General features: G+C 46.8%; 1 protein-coding gene across 18 annotated transcripts in view; it reads left to right on the forward strand.

The window, feature by feature from the left end:
- Positions 1 to 19,465, forward strand: part of nup62l (nucleoporin 62 like) — a 63,852-nt gene that overhangs the window by 36,946 nt on the left and 7,441 nt on the right. For all 18 annotated transcript variants that reach the window (XM_070883191.1, XM_070883193.1, XM_070883202.1 and 15 more), the window contains exons 9-11: positions 896 to 945; positions 17,415 to 17,549; positions 18,888 to 18,999. In XM_070883191.1, the coding sequence (XP_070739292.1) occupies positions 896 to 945; positions 17,415 to 17,549; positions 18,888 to 18,999 (297 nt within the window). The remainder of the gene's footprint in view (positions 1 to 895; positions 946 to 17,414; positions 17,550 to 18,887; positions 19,000 to 19,465) is intronic.

Below are 19,465 nucleotides of genomic sequence, written 5' to 3' on the forward strand. Positions count from 1 at the left end.
GGTTTGTCATCCTCCTTATTTCAGCTAATTGTTGTGTAATACTAACCGTGAGTCTTTTGCTGGGTCAGAATCTGGAATTCCCCACCTAACCCCATGTGGGAGCACCAACACCTGAAGGACTTTCAGCAAATAGAAGGCCCACCACCACCTTCACAGGGCAATAAATGCAATCTTCTCCATATGGTCAATGTCCCAAGAACCAAGGCCCCATCACTGATTTGTTCAAAACACACATGCAAGTATTGTTACAAGAGTTAATCCTGGGGGTTATGAAGGAAACTGGGCTTTGGCATGGGTTAAATGCTGTCCTTTCTTTCACTTCTGGGACTTGAGTTCAAGAAGAGCTCAGTGATGGATGTCTTCACTTCTGTCTGCTGGAAAAGGTCCTCTCTGAAATGAGTCTGAATGTAGTTCCAGGTGGGCATGAAACCACAGCTTCTTCACTACCTTAAACTCCGTAAATTGATCAGGCGGCTGGTGTGGGAGATGGAAAATAATAACCCTGGTGATCTTCTGAAGTGGAGGCTGAGCTACAATGGTGCATTGTAGACTGGCCTCCACTCAGCATCTAACCATGGCACTGGCCACCTGAAATGGGATATCTTTTTGCATCCTTCACCTTGAATACAAGGATGAGGTCCTCTCACCGTGATGTATTGTAGAAATGGGCATGCCAAAGATCCACCTTTATAGGTAGCTCCTACAGAGACTTTATAATAGGATGTGAATCTTATCTCGCACCACTTTTTCTTGTTCTGACTTGGAGATTTGCGTTTGGTTACTGTGTATCTGGAAGAGTAGACTTCAAGCATGAAGTATTAATTGGCTTCTCACAAACGGTGCGCTGGTGGATTTTGGCTTGCTTCTACCCATGTCTCTGTTGCCTTTTCCTTAGATCACTGCCTTGCACCGAGAAGCAGAGAAAGTAAAGCTGGATCAGAAGAGGTAAGGCCATATTCAGTATTGTACCATTTTAAACAGCTGGAGTCTGTCTTCCACAACCCCTTGTGTTCTAACGCTGTGATGGAATCCTTTATTAATACTGCTGCTCCTCATTTACAAGGTCCCACAAACAGCAATGTGATAAATGATCATCTGCTTTTGGTTGTATTTGAGAAATTTGACTGTTGGCCAAGACACTCGGAGAACTTCCTGCTCTTCCAATCATGCCAAAGGATCTTGCATTCAGGCAAACATGGCCTTGATTGAATGCACTTCCTCACCACTGCACTGAAGTGTCAGTCGAGATCATGTGCTCAAGTCTCTGGAGTGGGTCTTCAACCCACAACCTTCTGACGAACCTGAGTGCCATCACTGAGCTGACTGAAGCTTGATTGTATGGAGTCAGTGCATCTGAGACACAACTAACATCCATTAGTTTCAGCAGTATTGTCACTGAGTTTTCAGTAAAGTGTAATGAAGTATTAATATTTGAACTGTGAGCAAGACTCAGTGTTGCTGTAAATGTGGCCGTTGATGGGTACAGGTCTCAGCCATCTGAACAGATGGACTCACGGTCTCAAGAGCCACGAGTAGCTTGTTTGAAGTGTTTTCTCCCACCTATTCTATTGTGTTGGTACCAGTACATTAACACCATTCCGAGCAAATCTGTGAGCAATCGCTAACAAACAGATAGCTGGACTGTCCTCTTGGGTTGTCCGAAACTTCCGGGAAACAGTCCAAACTGGAGCCTGTGCTGCAGCTGCATGGTGGCCCAGTCTGCAGAGCCATTACGTAGAGTCTTGTGCCTTTACAAGGATTAGTCTTCAAAATATTTTTTTTGTACACGTTTTCCCACTGCTTTGAGTTGTAGTTTAATGCAGTACGTGCATTATAAGAAACGACAGGCTGATGGCTCACAGGGTGGGTTGATGAATGTCATTGGGTTGAGGTAGTAACAGATCTCTGCCGGCATTGAAGGGTCCCTTCAGGAATCGGCCCAGTTATAGAGGCATGGCTAGGCAGGCCAGCTGGAAGGCGAATTATATCCTGATGTGTTCCATGTGAAACTTGTACATTACTTCCTTTACATAAACTGTGAAGAACAGAAACAGACAAACAAAATTCTAACAGGGCTTGACAAGGTAGATGTAGGGAGGATGTTTCCCCCGGGCTGGGGAGTCTAGAACCAGGGTTCACAGTCTCAGGATAAGGGGTCGGTCATTTAGGACTGAGATGGGGAGGAATTTCTTCACTCAGGGTAGTGAATCTTTGGAATTCTCTGCCCCAGAGGGCTGTGGAGGCTCAGTCCTTGAGTATATTCAAGACGGATCGATAGATTTTTGAATATTAGAAGATATGGGGACAGTGCAGGAAAGTGGAGTTGAGGTAGAAGATCAGCCATGATCTGATTGAATGGCGGAGCAGGCTCGAGGGGCTGAATGGCCGACTCCTGCTCCTATTTCTTAGGTTCTTATGTTTCGACCATTCAGCCCAACTGGTCTATTGTGTTTATGTTCCACATGAGCCTTCTCCCACCCTGCTTTATCCCATGTGTGCTTTGTTGAATTTCTCCGGGGAATACATCTGACTACCAGGAGTCAAACCATGCAAGTGGCATGGGTTCCTTGCCCAGCTTAAAGCAGACTGGGCATGGAGGCGAGTCTGGGGAGGTGACTCGGGCATTCATGACATGGTCTTGTAGACCTCCTCTTGAGTGAAGGCTAAGGAACATAAGAACAGGAGTAAGTCATTCAGCCTCTCGATTCTGTGACCTCCCCAGTCTCAGCAGCTTTTTGGAGGATGCCTCGGTCTCCACGGCCTTTTGTGTGAAGTGCTTTCTGGCATTATGGCCTGGCTCTATTTTTAAGGTTATACCCTTTATCTGGACTCTCCCGACAGGAAATAGTTTCTCTATCAACCCTATAAACTCCTTTTAATCATAATAAACATCTCATTAAGTCACCCCTTAATCTTCTGTACTCAAGGGAATACATGTCTAGTCTGTGCAACCTGTCCTCGTAACTTAACCCTTTTAGTCCCGCTATTATTCTGGTGAATTAGCACTGCAACTCCTCCAGTGCCAGTATATTGTTAGGTGTGGTGCCCAGAACTAAAAGCAGTACTCCAACCAGAGCTTTCTATAACTCTAATATAACTGCCACCTCTTTGTATTCCAATCCTCGAGATAAAGACCAACATTCCACGAGCCTTGTGCACCAGCTTTCAGTGATTTCTGGTCTCGCACCCCGAAATCTCTGCACCCCTCCACACTTCCCAGCTTCTCACCATTTACACAATACTCTTGATCCATCTTTCATGGGTCCAAAGTGGACGACCTCTCACTTCCCCACATTGAACTCCATCTGCCACAGATTTGCCCACTCACTTTATCAATGGCCTTTTGCAACTTTCTGCTCCCATCAACACTATTTACTGTTCCTCCTAACTTGGTGTCATCAGCAAACTGGGATACACGGCTCTCTCTTCCTCCATCAGTGTGGTTTATAAATCCAGTGAGAAGCTGAGGGCCCAGTGCAGATCCCTGGGGGTCCCATCCTGCCCATTGGGGTACATGCCCATTATACCTTCTCTCTGTCTCCTACCTCCCAACCAATTCCCTGTCCATGACAATAGGTTCCCCAATTCCATGCCCTCATTTCTGTCGACAGTCTATTATGTGGAACCTTGGTGAATACCTTGTGGAGTCCGTATAAATAACATCCATATCATCATCATCATCATCCCTTATCTACACTTATCATAGCCCTCATCATAGACACTCCCCTACCTTCCACATTAGCGACCTCCTCAAAATATTCCAGCAGGTTCATTCGACACGACTTGCCCTTTACAATCCAGGCTGGCTCCCTGCTCAGTTCCTGCTTGTCCAACTGCTCAGTTACTGTGTCCCTCATAACAGGTTCTAGTCACTTCCCACAACACATATTGGACTGATAGGTCTATAATTGTTAGTTTATCTCTTCTACCCTTAAATAATGGAGTGACATTTGGCAATTTTCCCATCTGAGGGGACAATTCCTGAATCAGGAGAGTTTAGTAGATCATGACTAGAGCATCTGCAATTTCCTCAACTTTTAATTTCCAGTACCTTTAGTTAACTTTTGTACTATTTTAGTATCTCAGTCTTTCAGAGATCAGATTTTTGGGGCCCGAACTTGGTGAAAGCCAAGGCCCCCCCAAGTGCAACCCAAAGGACCGCCGAGAGACCTGGCGGTACTTTGCCAGGGAGATTCCTCTACAAGATCTGCCAGTACCGCCCGGCGGCAAAAAATAGACTTACGCCGTGAATCTGGGCGGCCGCGGGCGATCCTCGCCAAAGTGCCGTCGAGGATTGAGTCGGGCCCAAGGGAGGGAACAGCTTAAAATATAAATTTACACAAAACAAACCCCACTGGAACACCTTCAGGGGACTCCATCCACATAAATCACTGGAAAAAAAAATAAAAAGTTCACTAACTTTTTTTTTAACAGGTCGTCTTACTTATCGTTGGGGTTAGATCTGCCTTCACGCAGCAGTCTTTCCCCCTGCTGCCGCCGACTCCCGACTGAACTAAAACGGCAGCTCGGCGGGCAGGAGATCACCTGCGCACCTTGCACGCTAGCAGCCGTCAGCGGCAGGTTCCCAGCGGTCCTCCCCTCCCGCCGAGGGGAGACCGCCCAAAAAAACTTCGGTGGCAGTGGGCGATAAGGCCACCAAGTTCAGGCCCCTAGAGTTTTATACGTCAGTGTCTTAGACGTCAGTCCCGTAGATTTTTTTAGAGTTCAGTGTTAAGTGTTTTAGTGGTCAGGGTCTCGGTGATTTGCAGGTGAGTGGATTGATTACCATGGCAGGCCAGCGGGGACCCATTGCACGTACGTCCTGTCCTATGTGGAACTCCAAGATACTTCCCAGGCCCTGGATAACCATGTGTGCACGAAGTGCCAGCAGTTGCTCAATCTCCAAGTTTCAGAGCTTGAGTAGCTGGAGTCACTACAGTGCATCCGGAAGTTTTCTCAATCATACGTTCCAGGAGGTGGTCTCCACACAGCTACGTACGGTCCAGCAGGCAAATTCTTGGCTAGTAAAATTAAGGAAAACCCAAAGATGTTCTATAAATATATTAAGAGCAAGAGGATAACTAAAGAAAGGGTAAAGCCTATTAGAGACCATGAGGGTAATCTTTGTGTGGAGGCGGAAGATGTTGGTATGGTTTTTAATGAATACTTTGCATCTGTTTTCACAAAGGAAAGGGGCAATGCAGATATCAAGGAAGGGATTCTGGATTCTGTGAAATTCTGGATGAAATAAACATGGTGACAGAGGAGTTATAAGAACGTAAGAAATAAGAACAGGAGTAGGCCATATGGCCCCTCGAGCCTGCTCCGTCATGGCTGATCTGATCATGGATTCAGCTCCACTTCCCCGCCCGCTCTCCATAAACCTTTAAGGGTTATTAAGGGGTTTAGCAGCTTTGAAAGTAGATGAAATGCATCCCAGGCTGTTGAGCAAAATAAATAGCAGAGGTCTTGACCATCATTTTCCAGTCCTCTTTGGATTTGGGCATGGTGCCGGAGGATTGGAGGACTGCTAATGTAGTACCCTGTCAGCCTAACGTCAGTGGTGGGAAAATTATTGGAAAAAATCCTGAAGGACAGGATAAATCTACATTTGTAAAGGCAAGGATTAATTAGGGACAGTCAGCACGGATTTGTTAAGGGAAGATCGTGTCTGACTAACCTGATTGAATTTTTTGAGGAGGTAACCAGGAGGGTCGATGAGGGTAGTGCGTATGATGTAGTATATATGGACTTTAGCAAGGCTTTTGATAAGGCCCCACATGATAGACTGGTCATGAAGGTTAAAGCCCATGGGATCCAGGAAAAGTGGCAAGTTGGATCCAAAATTGGCTTGGAGGTAGGAAGCAAAGGGTAATGGTTGGATGTTTTTGTGACTAGAAGGATGTTTCCAGTGGGGTTCCGCAGGGCTCAGTACTGGGACCCTTGCTTTTTGTGGTATATATCAATGATTTAGATTTGAATATGGGGAGTATGATTAAAAAGTTTGCAGACGACACTAAAATTGGCTGTGTGGTTGATAATGAAGAGGAAAGTCATGGGCTGTAGGAGGATATCAATCTACTGGTCAGGTGGGCAGAGCAGTGGCAAATGGAATTTAATTCAGAGAAATATGAGGTGATGCACTTTGGGAGGGCTAATAAGGAAAGGGTATACACATTAAGCGGTAGGCCACTTAATAGTGTAGATGAACAAAGGAACCTTGGAGTGCTTGTTCACAGATCCCTGAAAGTAGCAGGCCAGGTGGATAAGGTGGTTAAGAAGGCATATGGAATGCTTGCCTTTATTGGCCGAGGCACAGAATACAAGAGCAGGGAGGTTATGCTTAAATTGTCTAATGCTCTGGTTAACCCACAGCTGGAGTACTGCGTGCAGTTCTGGTCACCGTATTACAGTAAGGACGTGATTGCACTGGAGAGGGTGCAGAGGAGAGAATCTTGGCTATGAGGACAGATTGGATAGGCTGGGTTTGTTCTCATAGAAACATAGAAAATAGGTGCAGGAGTAGGCCATTCAGCCCTTCGAGCCTGCACCGCCATTCAACGAGTTCATGGCTGAACGTGCAACTTCAGTACCCCATTCCTGCTTTCTCGCCATACCCCTTGATCCCCTTAGTAGTAAGGACTGCACCTAACTCCTTTTTGAATATATTTAGTGAATTGGCCTCAACAACTTTCTGTGGTAGAGAATTCCACAGGTTCACCACTCTGGGTGAAGAAGTTTCTCCTCATCTCGGTCCTAAATGGCTTACCCCTTATCCTTAGACAGTGACCCCTGGTTCTGGACTTCCCCAACATTGGGAACATTCTTCCTGCATCTAACCTGTCTAAACCCATCAGAATTTTAAACGTTTCTATGAGATCCCCTCTCATTCTTCTGAACTCCAGTGAATACAAGCCCAGTTGATCCAGTCTTTCTTGATATGTCAGTCCCGCCATCCCGGGAATCAGTCTGGTGAACCTTCGCTGCACTCCCTCAATCGCAAGAATGTCCTTCCTCAAGTTAGGAGACCAAAACTGTACACAATACTCCAGGTGTGGCCTCACCAAGGCCCTGTACAACTGTAGCAACACCTCCCTGCCCCTGTACTCAATGGATATAGTCGATAGCAAGGGCCTATTTCCATTGGTGGTGGGGTCAATTATGAGGGGGCATAGGTTTAAGGTGGTTGGTGGAAGGTTCCGAGGGGATTTGAGGCGAGGGGCTTCTTTACACAGAGGGTTGTGGGGATCTGGAACTCACTGCCTGCAAGAGTGGTGGATGCAGAAACCCCCACCACATTTAAAAGGTGCTTGGATGGGCATTTAAAGTGCTGTAATCTGTAGGGTTACGGACCTAGAGCTGGTAAGTGGGATTAGACTGGATAACCTCGTGTTGGCTGGTGCAGATACGATGGTAAGTACTGCAGGGAATAGAATACGGCCAGGGTGATCTCCTGGACTAGTTTCGATCGCCTGGATGAGTCGGGGAGGAATATTCCCAGATTTTCTTTTCACCCCCCAATTGGCCTGGGTTTTTGTCTGGTTTTTGCTCCTCCCAGGAGATCACATGGCTCCAGTTGGGGTGGAGTGTAGAATGTTTGTGTAAGGGATGTCGCAGTTGTGTGGGACGGACTGGTTGCGCTGGGTGTTCTTTGTCTTTCTGTCATTGTTCATTGTTCCTAGGTTTATATGTAACCTTTAGGACTGCTGACCGAGGGCCTTTGTCGACTGGCGTGGACACGATGGGCCGAAATGGCCTGCGCTGTAAATTTCTGTGTTTGTGAGCCAGATCAGGCGGAGAATGGCTAAACTAGTTGACCACCACATCCGTTCAAGTCTGCGCCCTTTGGACTTGAGATAGCTGGGGAACAGCCAGTGTGGGAGAGAGGAATAGTTTTTACAGGGACTAGGGCATCAAAGGAGGTGGTGAGGGTGTGGTTGGGCAAATCGGTGGCTGCAGAAATGTCAGTGAAAGGAGGACAGTTTGGAGTTGATAAGTGCAGGTGTAAGAGAGTTTTTTTCCACGGGGTAGGTTCAGATTGGGGAAGGTGGGTGTGGGTTGAGAGTGATGCAAGGAAATGGTCAGAGATGGCTTTATCTGTAACAGACACAGTTGGAATAGCAAGGCCACGAGAGATTGCAAGGTCAACGGGGTGGCCGTGAATATGGGTTGAGGAATTTACATGGAGGGCGAGATTAAGGGAGGACAGGAGGGTAGTGAACTCGGAGGAGAGAGAGCGCGATGAATTGAGATGGAGGTTGAAATCACTGAGGATGTGAAGTCGCTCGGTGCCTAGGCTGAGGGAGGACAGCAGTGAGGATATATCTGTGGCGATACAGTGGGGAGGAGTGGCACTGGGAGTCCTCAACATTGACTCCAGACCCCATGAAGTCTCATGGCTTCAGGTCAACATGGGCAAGGAAACCACCTGCTGATTACCACCGACCGCCCTCCCTCAGCTGATGAATCAGTACTCCTCCATGTTTAACACCACTTGGAAGAAACACTGAGAGTAGCAAGGGCACTCTGGGTGGGGGACTTCAATCTCCATCAGCAAGAGTGGCTCAGTAGCACTATGACTGACTGAGCTGGCCGAGTCTTGAGGGACATAGCTGCCAGACTGGGCGTGCATTAGGTGATGAGAGAACCAACACGAGAGAAAAATCTACTTGACCTCGTCCTCTCCATACCAGCTGTCACAGATGTATCTGTCCAATCCACCCCATCAGTCTACACTCAATCAGCACAGTGGTGGAAGGGCTCATCGACAGTGCTATCAAGTGGCACTTACTCACCAATAAACTTCAGTTTGGGTTCCGCCAAACATGGACAAAAGCCAGAGCTGAGGCGAGAGAGACTGCCCTTGACATCAAGGCAGCATTTGACTGAGTGTGGCACCAAGGAGCCCGAGTAAAACTGAAGTCAATGGGAATCAGATGAAAACTCTCCACTGGCTGGAGTCATACCTAGCACACAGGAAGATGGTTGTGCTTGTTGAAGGTCAATTATCCCAGCTCCAGGACATTGCTGCAGGAGTTCCTCAGGGCAGTGTCCTAGGCCCAACCATCTTCAGCTGTTCCCTCCATCATAAGGTCAGAAGTGGGGATGTTCGCTGATGACTGCACAGTGTTCAGTGCCATTCACAACTCCTCAGATAATGAAACAGTCCATGCCCACATGCAGCAAGACCTGGACAACATTCAGGCTTGGGCTGATAAGTGGCAAGTAACATTCGCGCCACACAAGTGCCAGGCAATGACCATCTCCAACAAGTGAGAGTCTAAACACTGCCCTTTAACATTCAACGGCATTACCATCGCCGAATCCCCCACCATCAACATCCTGGGGGTCACCATTGACCAGAAACTTAACTGGACCAGCCACATAAATACTGTGGCAACAAGAGCAGGTCAGAGGCTGGGTATTCTGTGATGACTATCTCACTTCTTGAGCAATAAATCCATGGGTAATCAATTCTGGCATTACCAGCGATGCCCACATGCCAGGAATGAATATTTTTTTTTAATTCTGACATTCCTTCGAAGTCTACATTACCTAAATTTAAAACCTTAGTTTGTGACTCAAACCTAATATCGAATTCAATCGTAATTTTTATTTCGGTGTTCCCTTATGTTGTCTTAAAACAGCGTTCTGTTCACTTGAGTAGTAACTAATTCAGTCTTCTGGTTCTAACCATTTTATTCTTTAACTTTAGCATAAAAAGCAATTTACATGCAGTGAGTAGTCACAGAGTACGCAGACTTCGGCATGGGTTTCTTCATGCTACTTGAACAAAGGAAAAAAATGATATTTATACTCTGTTTTCTTATCAAATTGGAGCTGGCATTACCTAATATGGCAGTCTCTGGCTACCACATAGTCCAGAGAGACACGTCTGCATTTTCTTCAACGTTAAAAGCACATAAAAACACTGGCCTTGCTGTGGTAAGCATAAACCTTCTTGTCTCCAGACTTTATCTCTCAACATTTCTAATCTAAATATTCGATTATGAAAATATCCAAGGCTGGTTGGTTGCGAACACTGGCTGTTGCTGAGTGAAATCTGTAGCTCGCTCTCTCCAATGATGCAACCACCTTTCCCGATATCGAATGAACTAAACATGAACACCTTTCAGAAGCTGAATTCATGGAGTTCCATATGCCAGCACCTTACTGTTGGATTGTTGACTCATTGCTAAATGTAGTATGGCCTGATCTCTTGTTAATTCAAAACATATTCCACATCATTGACTTGAATACACTCAAATGTGCTGCCTTTGGGGTTCACGTTGTCTGCTTCTCCCATTCAGTGTGATAATGGTGAGACTAAAGAGGATGACGGCCCCATTGTAGAACCGTACAGCACAGAAGGAGGCCATTTGACCCATTGTGCCTGTGCTGGTCTCCCCTGCTCTTTCCCCATAGCCCTGCAAGTATATAATCCAATTCCCTTTTGAGAGTTACTGTTGAATCTGCTCCCACCGCCCACTCAGTCAGTGCATTCAACTCACTGTAAAAGAAACATTCTCATGTCTCCTGGTTCTTTTACTAATGACCTTAAATCTGTGCCCTGTGGTTACTGACCCTGCCTGTGGAAACAGTTTCTCCTTATTTACACTCTCAAAACTCCTGATAATTTTCAACACCTCTCAAATCTCTTACCTCTGCTCTAAGGAGAATAATCCCAGCTTCTCCAGTCTCTCCACGTAACTGAAGTCCCTCATCCCTAGTACCATTCCAGTAAACCTCTGCCTATGGCCTCCGTTCCCCCAGCAATCAGTTCGATGTAAGTTTGAGTTTGTGTGGTCGATAATTCTGAGTTGATTCACTCACATTCTGCTGTAGGTGGATGTCGCAGGGATCAGTCTCGGGGCCTCCCTCCTGTCTTACAGTGGGAAGGTGGCCTAAGTTATCATTCCAGGACCCCAGCTGATTTGCCATGTGTGGCACTGTATTGCATGGAGACCTACAATGTGTTTCTGGTCGGCAGAGCATTGTCGAGAGCAATTTCTGACAGGATTGATTTGTCTTGGATTTTATGTATCAGCAAAATCTTGGAGCAAGTATTGAACTGTTTGGTCTCATTCTGAAAACTGAAGTCATAAATCTGGCTTTACACGCGAGCGCTCTGAAGTCTGCTGTATATCTAACTTTGCTGATGACACTAAGTTAGGTGGCACAGTAAATAGTGTAGGTCGCAGCAGAATATTGCAAAGGGCCATTGATAGTGAGTGGGCAAATCTGTGGCAGGTGGAGTTCACTGTGGGGAAATGAGAGGTCGTCCACTTTGGACCCAAGAAAGATCGCTCGGTATTGTGTAAATGGCTGGATGAGCAGAGATTTCGGGGTCCAAGTACAGAAACCACTAAACTAGTGGGCTGATTTAAAAGACTAATGAAATGTTCGCCTTTATCAAGGGGACTGGAACACAAAGGGGTGGCGGTTGTGTATAGCTCTAGTCAGCCCACACCTGGAGCTGTGTGTTCAGTTCTGGGCTCCACCCCAGGGGTCAGCCCACACCTGGAGCTGTGTGTTCAGTTCTGGGCTCCACCCCAGGGGTCAGCCCACACCTGGAGCTGTGTGTTCAGTTCTGGGCTCCACCCCAGGGAGGATAGATTGGCCTTGGAGGGGAGTAGTGCAGATTCTCCAGAATGATACCTGGAGCTAAAAGGGATACATTATAAGAACAGGTTACGTAGATGAGGCTTGTATTCCCTCGTGTATAGACGATTAAGGGGTGATATAATTGAGATATTTAAGATGATCGAAGGATGTGATAGGGTAGTTAGAGAAACTATTTTATCTGGTGGGCGGAGTCCAGAGCAAGGGGGCATAAGTTTAAAATGAAACCGAGGCCATTCAGGGGAGATGTCTGGAAGCACCACGTCACACAGTAGTGAAGATCTGGAACTATCCTCCAAAAAACTGTTGAGGTTTTGAAACTTAGACTGAGATATTTTTGTAAGGCAAGGTTATTAAGGGATAGGGAACCAAGCTGGGTAAATGAAGTTATGATACAGATTAGCAATGATCTCATTGAATGGCCGAACGGGCTTGAGGGGCTAAATGGCCTCTTCCTGTTCCTATGTACAATGGCATTTGTCAAAACATTTGAGGCAGAGCTGTAGATTCTGTGGTTCTACCTGCTCCTAGGTTCTATGTCTGAGCAAGAGTACACGTGAGTCTGATAGCTTGTCCATCAACATGCCATTTCTGCCACCGCCTCTTGTGTGAACAATCGAGGTAAATCTTCGAACAACAGGATGGAGAGGGCATCATGACTATAATGTGGTATGTCAGCATTTCCTGCATTTACATGATTGTAAAGCCTTCCATAGGTCTGTGAAAAGGAAGAGAAAGGAGAAATTATAATGGGCCATCATCACAGGCAATCTCTCGGAGTCGAGGAAGACTTGCTTCCAATCTAAAAGTGATTTCTCGGGTGACTGATGAGTCCAAGTGGGAATTACAGTCTCTGTCACAGGTGGGACAGACAGTGGTTGAAGGAAAGGGTGAGTGGGGAGCCTGGTTTGCCGCACGCTCCTTCCGCTGTTTACGCTTGCTTTCTGCATGCTCTCGGCAATGGAACTCGAGGTGCTCAGCGCCCTCCCGGATGCTCTTCCTCCATTTTGGGTGGTTGTGGGCCAGGGATTTCCCAGGAATCGGTGGGAATGTTGTACTTTATTAAGGAGGCTTTGAGGGTGTCCTTGAAGCGTTTCCTCTACCCACCTGGGGCTCGCTTGCCGAGTCGAAGCTCCGCGTAGAGCGCTTGCTTTGGGAGTCTCTTGTTGGGCATACGGACGATGTGGCCCACCCAACAGAGTTGGTCGAGTGTAGTCAGTGCTTCGATGCTGGGGATGTTGGCCTGAGCGAGAGCACTTGACCCTTGGTGTGCCTATCCTCCCAGTGGACTTGCAGGATCTTGCGGAGGCAGCGCTGGCGGTACTTCCCCAGTGTTTTGCGATTTCTACTGTACATGGTCCATGTCTCTGAGGAGGGTGGGTATCACTACCGCCCTGTAGAGCATAAGTTTGGTGCCTGGTCTTCAAACACACACTTCCTCAGGAGACCGAAGGCTGCGCTGGCGCACTGAAGGGTGGTGTTGGACATTGTCATCGATGTCTGCCCTTCCTGACAGTAGGCTCCCGAGGTATGGAAAATGGTCCACGTTGTCCAAGGCCTCGTCCTGGATCTTGATAACGGGGGGGCAGTGCTGTGTGGCGGGGGAAGGTTGGTAGAGGACCTTTTTGTCTTACGGCTGTTTAGTGTAAGGCCCATGCGCCCGAACGCCTCGGTGAAGGTGTTGTCGATGGCTTGGAGTTCGGCCTCCGAATGTGTGCAGACGCAGGCGTTGTCTGCGTACTATAGTTCAATGATATGGCTGATAACCAAGTCCAGTTTTCTCTTGCATTTGTTGTGAATTTTTTTAAATAAACTTGGTTTCTGTAATGTGATTAACGTGGTGTTCAATTGACCCTATTAACTTTTCTTTAAGGACTGGCATGGTTTGTTTGCAGGAATCAAAGCTTAAGTGATCTTTAACTCGTAAGATCTGGTTGTCTTGATTTCAAAGCCAGAATTGTTCCCACGTGGTCCCGATAGAACAGTTGCAAAGCTAGAATACTGGATGGGACGACTAGGAGGCGGATTCCCATTTGTTCTATAATTTATCTGCACTCCAGCAGGGAGCTTGCTCAGGGTGAGATGGAGCATTGCAGCGAGGAAGATCGAGAAGAGTGTTGGTGCGATGATGCAACCCTGCTTGACTCCGGTCCGGACGTGGATTGGGTCTGGTGGATCCGTTCGTCAGGATCACGGCTTGCATGTTATTGTGGAGCAAACGGAGGATGGTGACAAACTTTTGAGGGCTGCTGAAATGGAGGAGCATGCTCCATAATCCCTCATGGTTGATCATGTCCGAGGCCATTGTGAGGTCAAAGAAGGCCATGTACTAGGGTTGGTGCTGGTCACTGCATTTCTCTTGTAGTTGTCAAGCAGTGCAGATCATGTCCTTAACCGAGACTCCATCCCGCAGCATGCTCCCCGCCACCATCATAGCACAACCCCAGCCCGGCACAAGGTAGAAAAGGCCATCCGTCAGCTGAAGAATAACAAGGCAACAGGAGCAGATGGAATTGCTGCCGAAACATTAAAGCATGGCAGGGAGGCATTATTAGCACAAATCCATGATCTCCTCTCTATTATCTGGAAGGAGGAGAGCATGCCGGGAGATCTCTTTGACACCGTAATCGTGACCATCTTCAAAAAAGGGGACAAGTCCGACTGCGGCAACTACAGAGGAATCTCCCTGCTGTCGGCCACAGGGAAAGTCATCGCTAGAGTCCTCAATCGTCTTCTCCCTGTGGCTGAGGAGCTTCTCCCAGAGTTGCATTGCGGATTCCGCCCACTGAGGGGTACTGGGTAATAAGGAAATGGCACAGACATCAAACAAATACTGTCTGTCTGTCTTCACGGAAAAGACACAAAAACATTCCGCAAATAGTGGGGGACCAAGGGTCTAGTGAGAGTGAGGAACAGAAAGAAATTATGATTAGTAAAGAAATGGTACTGGAGACACTAATGGGCTTAAAGGCTGACAAATCCCCTGGACCTGATGGCCTATATCCTAGGGTTTATAAAGGAGATAGCTGCAAAGATAGTGGGTGAATTGGTTTTCATCTTCCCGAATTCCCTGGATTCTAGACTGTCCTTGCGGATTCGAAGGTAGCAAATGTAACCCCGCTATTTAAGAAAGGAGAGAGAGAGAGAGAACGAGAAAACTGGACGACATGCTAGTCAGCGTGACATCATAGAAAAAAATGCTAGAATCTATTGTTAGGGGCATGATAACTTAGAAACTCATGTTTGAGCAGTGTCAAATGGATTTATTAAAGGGAAATAGTTTTTGACAAATTTAATTGTTTTTTGAGATTGTAACTAGCAAGGTAGATAAGGGGGAACCAGTGGATGTAGTGGCTTTTCAGAAAGCATTCAATAGAAACATAGAAACATAGAAAATAGGTGCAGGAGTCGGCCATTCGGCCCTTCGAGCCTGCACCGCCATTCAATGAGTTCATGGCTGAACATGCAACTTCAGTACCCCATTCTTGCTTTCTCGCCATACCCCTTGATCCCCCTAGTAGTAAGGACTACATCTAACTCCTTTTTGAATATATTTAGTGAATTGGCCTCAACTACTTTCTGTGGTAGAGAATTCCACAGGTTCACCACTCTCTGGGTGAAGAAGTTTCTCCTCATCTTGGTCCTAAATGGCTCACCCCCTATCCTTAGACTGTGATCCCTGGTTCTGGACTTCCCCAACATTGGGAACATTCTTCCTGCATCTAACCTGTCTAAACCCATCAGAATTTTAAATGTTTCTATGAGATCCCCTCTCATTCTTCTAAACTCCAGTGAATACAAGCCCAGTTGATCCAGTCTTTCTTGATATGTCAGCCCCGGGAATCAGTCTGGTGAATCTTCGCTGCACGCCCTCAATAGCAGGAATGTCCTTCCTCAAGTTAGGAGACCAAAACTGTACACAATACTCCAGGTGTGGCCTCCCCAAGGCCCTGTACAACTGTAGTAACACCTCCCTGCCCCTGTACTCAAATCCTCTCGCTGTGAAGGCCAACATGCCATTTGCTTTCTTAACCGCCTGCTGTACCTGCATGCCAACCTTCAATGACTGATGTACCATGACACCCAGGTCTCGTTGCACCTCCCCATTTCCTAATCTGTCACCATTCAGATAATAGTCTGTCTCTGTTTTTACCACCAAAATGGATAACCTCACATTTATCCACATTATACTTCATCTGCCATGCAGTTGCTCACTCACCTAACCTATCCAAGTCACTCTGCAGCCTCATAGCATCCTCCTCGCAGCTCACACTGCCACCCAACTTAGTGTCATCCGCAAATTTGGAGATACTACATTTAATCCCCTCATTGAACTGAACAGCATTCCAGTATCTATGGAGCTGGACACGAGGGCAAGTCAGTCCAAAAGGCCTTCGACAGGCTGTGGGGAAATAAGGCACACAGGCCTAAGCTCAGCCCCATTCACCCCAAACTAAGGACTTACACCAAGGAACGAATCCCTGTAATTGGCAGTGCAGAAGTCAAAAGTTTCCTCCGCCGGAGCAGCACACGAATTCCCGCTGTGTGCTATAAATAAAGTGCTACACGAGGTTATTACAAATTATTCGGGCTCGTGGGTTGGGGTATTATATTAGTATGGATTGAGAATTGGTTAACAGACAGAAAAGAGAAATTAGGAATAAACGGGTCATTTTCAGGTTGGCAGGGTGTAACTTGTGGGGTACTGCAAGGATCGGGGCTTCCGCTATTTACAATCTATATTAACGACTTGAATGAGGGGAGCGAGTGTAATGTACTCCAGTTTGCTGACAATTCAAAGCTAGGTGAGAAAGTAAGTTGAGAGGAGGATGTAGAGAGTTTACAAAGGGATATAGACAGGTTTAGTGAGGGCAAGAACAGGTGGAATATAATGTGGTAGGAAAAATAGAAAAGCAGAATAGTTTTTCAATGGTGAGAGATTGGGAAATATTGGTGTTCAGAGGGACCTGGGTGTCCTTGTACACCAATCACTGAAAGTTAACATGCAGCTACAGCAAGCAATTGGGAAAGCGAATGGTATGTTGGTCTTTATTACAGGAGGATTTGAGTATAAGAATGAGACGTCTTACTGCAATTATATAGGGCCCTGGTGAGACCACACCTGGAGTATTGTGTACAGTTTGGTCTCCTTACCTAAGGAAGGATATACTTGCCATTGAAGAAGTGCAACGAAGGTTCACCAGACTGATTCCTGGGATGGGGGGGTATTGTCCTATGAGGAGAGATTGAGCAGACTAGGCCGATATTCTCAAGAGTTTAGAAGAATGAGAGGTGATCTCATTGTAACATACAAAATTCTTACAGGGCTTGACAGGGTCGATGCAGGGAGGATGTTTCCTCGGGGGGAGGGGGGGGTGATGGTGGAATTTACAACTATCCGTTGCACTCTAAGGGGCCGGCCTTGAGACTGATGAGGAGAAATGTCTTCACTCAGGGTTCCGACTCTGGAATTCTCTACCCTGGAGCCGGTGAGCTGCGCATGAGTATATTCAAGACACAGATTTCTGGATACTATCAGAATCGAGGAATCTGGGAGTAGTGAGGTAAGGTGGGGTTGAGGTAAATCAGCCATGATCATGATCCTGAACCATGGAGTAGGCTCGAAGGGCCTACGTCTGCTCCTGTTTCTTGTGTTTTTATGATTTGCCTGTTTTAATGCACTTTAATTTCCATACATAAGGCAGATCATCACTGGTCGTCTTGATTTTAAGCTTGTACCGCATAATGAGAAAATGGACTTCTAATTTCTCGTAAATATATATCTCTTGTAGACTGGACCAAGAGCTCGACTTCATCCTGTCGCAGCAAAAGGAGCTGGAAGACCTGCTGGCACCGCTGGAGGAGTCGGTCCGGAACCAACACGGCACCATTTACCTACAGCATGCAGACGAAGAGCGAGAGCACACGTGAGTATGAGTGTTCAGGTCTCCCCCGCCCCCCCCCCCCCGTCCCCCTCTCCGTGTTTCAGAGGGTTAGATACAGAGTAAAGCTCTCTACACTGTTCCATCAAACACTCCCAGGGCAGCTACAGCACGGGTTAGATACAGAGTAAAGCTCCCTCGACACAGTCCCATCAAACATTCCCAGGGCAGGTACATGGGGTTAGATACAGAGTAAAGCTCCCTCTACACTGTTCCATCTAACACTCCCAGGGGTTAGATACAGAGTTGTTAACCACAGCTCCCATTCTATCTCTCTCCGCAGATCCTGCTGAGTGTTTCCAGCATGTTTGATTTGTATTTGAGGTTACACAGTGGTGTTTGTCAGAAAGCAAATGCTCGAAGTTAATCACGCCAATGTGATATTTATATCCACAGGCAGGACAAACCATGTAAATCAGGACCCCCCCCTTCCAACAATGCCTTCCATTCAGTGGTGTTGGGCTGGAGGCCGGGTCTCATGTTATGGTGACTGGCCAGTGGCTCAGGGTGTTAGAGCTATCTTGGCCTTTATTGTGAAGGGGATGGAGTATAAAAGCAGGGAAGCCTTGCTACAGTTATACAGAGTATTGGTGAGGCCACACCTGGAATACTGCGTGCAGTTTTGGTTTCCATATTTACGACAGGATATAATTGCTGTGGAGGCAGTTCAGAGAAGGTTCACTAGATTGATTCCAGGGATGAAGGGGTTGACTTATGAGGAAAGGCTGAGTAGTTGGGCCTCTACTCATTGGAATTCAGAAGAATGAGAGGTGATCTTATCGAAACCTATAAGATTATGAGGGGGCTTGACGAGGTGGATGCAGAGAGGATGTTTCCACTGATAGGGGAGACTAGAACCGAGGGCACGATCTTAGAATAAGGGGCCGCCTATTTAAAACTGAGATGAGGCGGAATTTCTTCTGAGGGTTGTAAATTTGTGGAATTCGCTGCCTCAGAAAGCTGTGGAAGCTGGGACATTGAATAAATTTAAGACAGAAATAGACAGTTTCTTAAACGACAAGTGAATAAGGAGTTATGGGGAGCGGGCGGGGAAGTGGAGCTGAGACCATGATCAGATCAGCCATGATATTAAATGGCGGAGCAGGCTCGAGGGGCCCTATGGCCGCCTACTGCTCCTATTTCTGATGTTCTTATGAAGGTCTCAAGTTCCAAAGTCTCTATTCTCAAGTGATGCTGGGACAGTGTCACGGTTGGTATTGTGCTAGAGAGGGGAGGTCCCCCTGATCACTGCTGCCATCATCTTGCCCTCATGTACCCTGCTGAAAGTAAAGATCGAATGTGACTTTCTGTGTTGCTGTCTAGCTATAAATTGGCAGAGAACATTGATGCCCAGCTGAAGCGGATGGCCCAAGATCTGAAGGAAATTATCGAGCATCTCAACACCACCAGCAGCTCCTCCGAGATCAGCGATCCTGTAAGTGGGTGCCGTGTTAGCTGGGATTGTATTTACTGTATCGGAGTCCATTCAGACTATCAGACCTGTGCTGGTGCTAGCTCTACAGCTGGGGAAGTTCCTCCAACCCCCTTTCCCTGCCCATTCCCTTTATCCTTTTATATTTCTTCCCAAATACTTTCAATGGTGTTAATCTCTGCCTCAACAGCCCCTTGTGCTACAGCATTCAATATTCTAATAACCCTCTGAAAACATTCCTTCCAACAGGAAGCAGGAAGCAAAGGGTAATGGTTGATGGGTGTTTTTGTGACTGGAAGGCTGCATCCAGTGGGGTTCCGTAGGGCTCAGTGCTGGGTCCCTTGCTTTTTGTGGTACATATCAATGACTTTTACTTGCATGTTGGGGATATGATTAAGAAGTTTGCAGATGATACTAAAATCGGCTGTGGTTGATAATGAAGAAGGAAGCTGCGGACTGCAGGAATATA

The sequence above is a fragment of the Pristiophorus japonicus genome, chromosome 6, assembly GCF_044704955.1.
Source record: "Pristiophorus japonicus isolate sPriJap1 chromosome 6, sPriJap1.hap1, whole genome shotgun sequence".
NCBI classification, from domain to species: Eukaryota; Metazoa; Chordata; class Chondrichthyes; family Pristiophoridae; genus Pristiophorus; species Pristiophorus japonicus.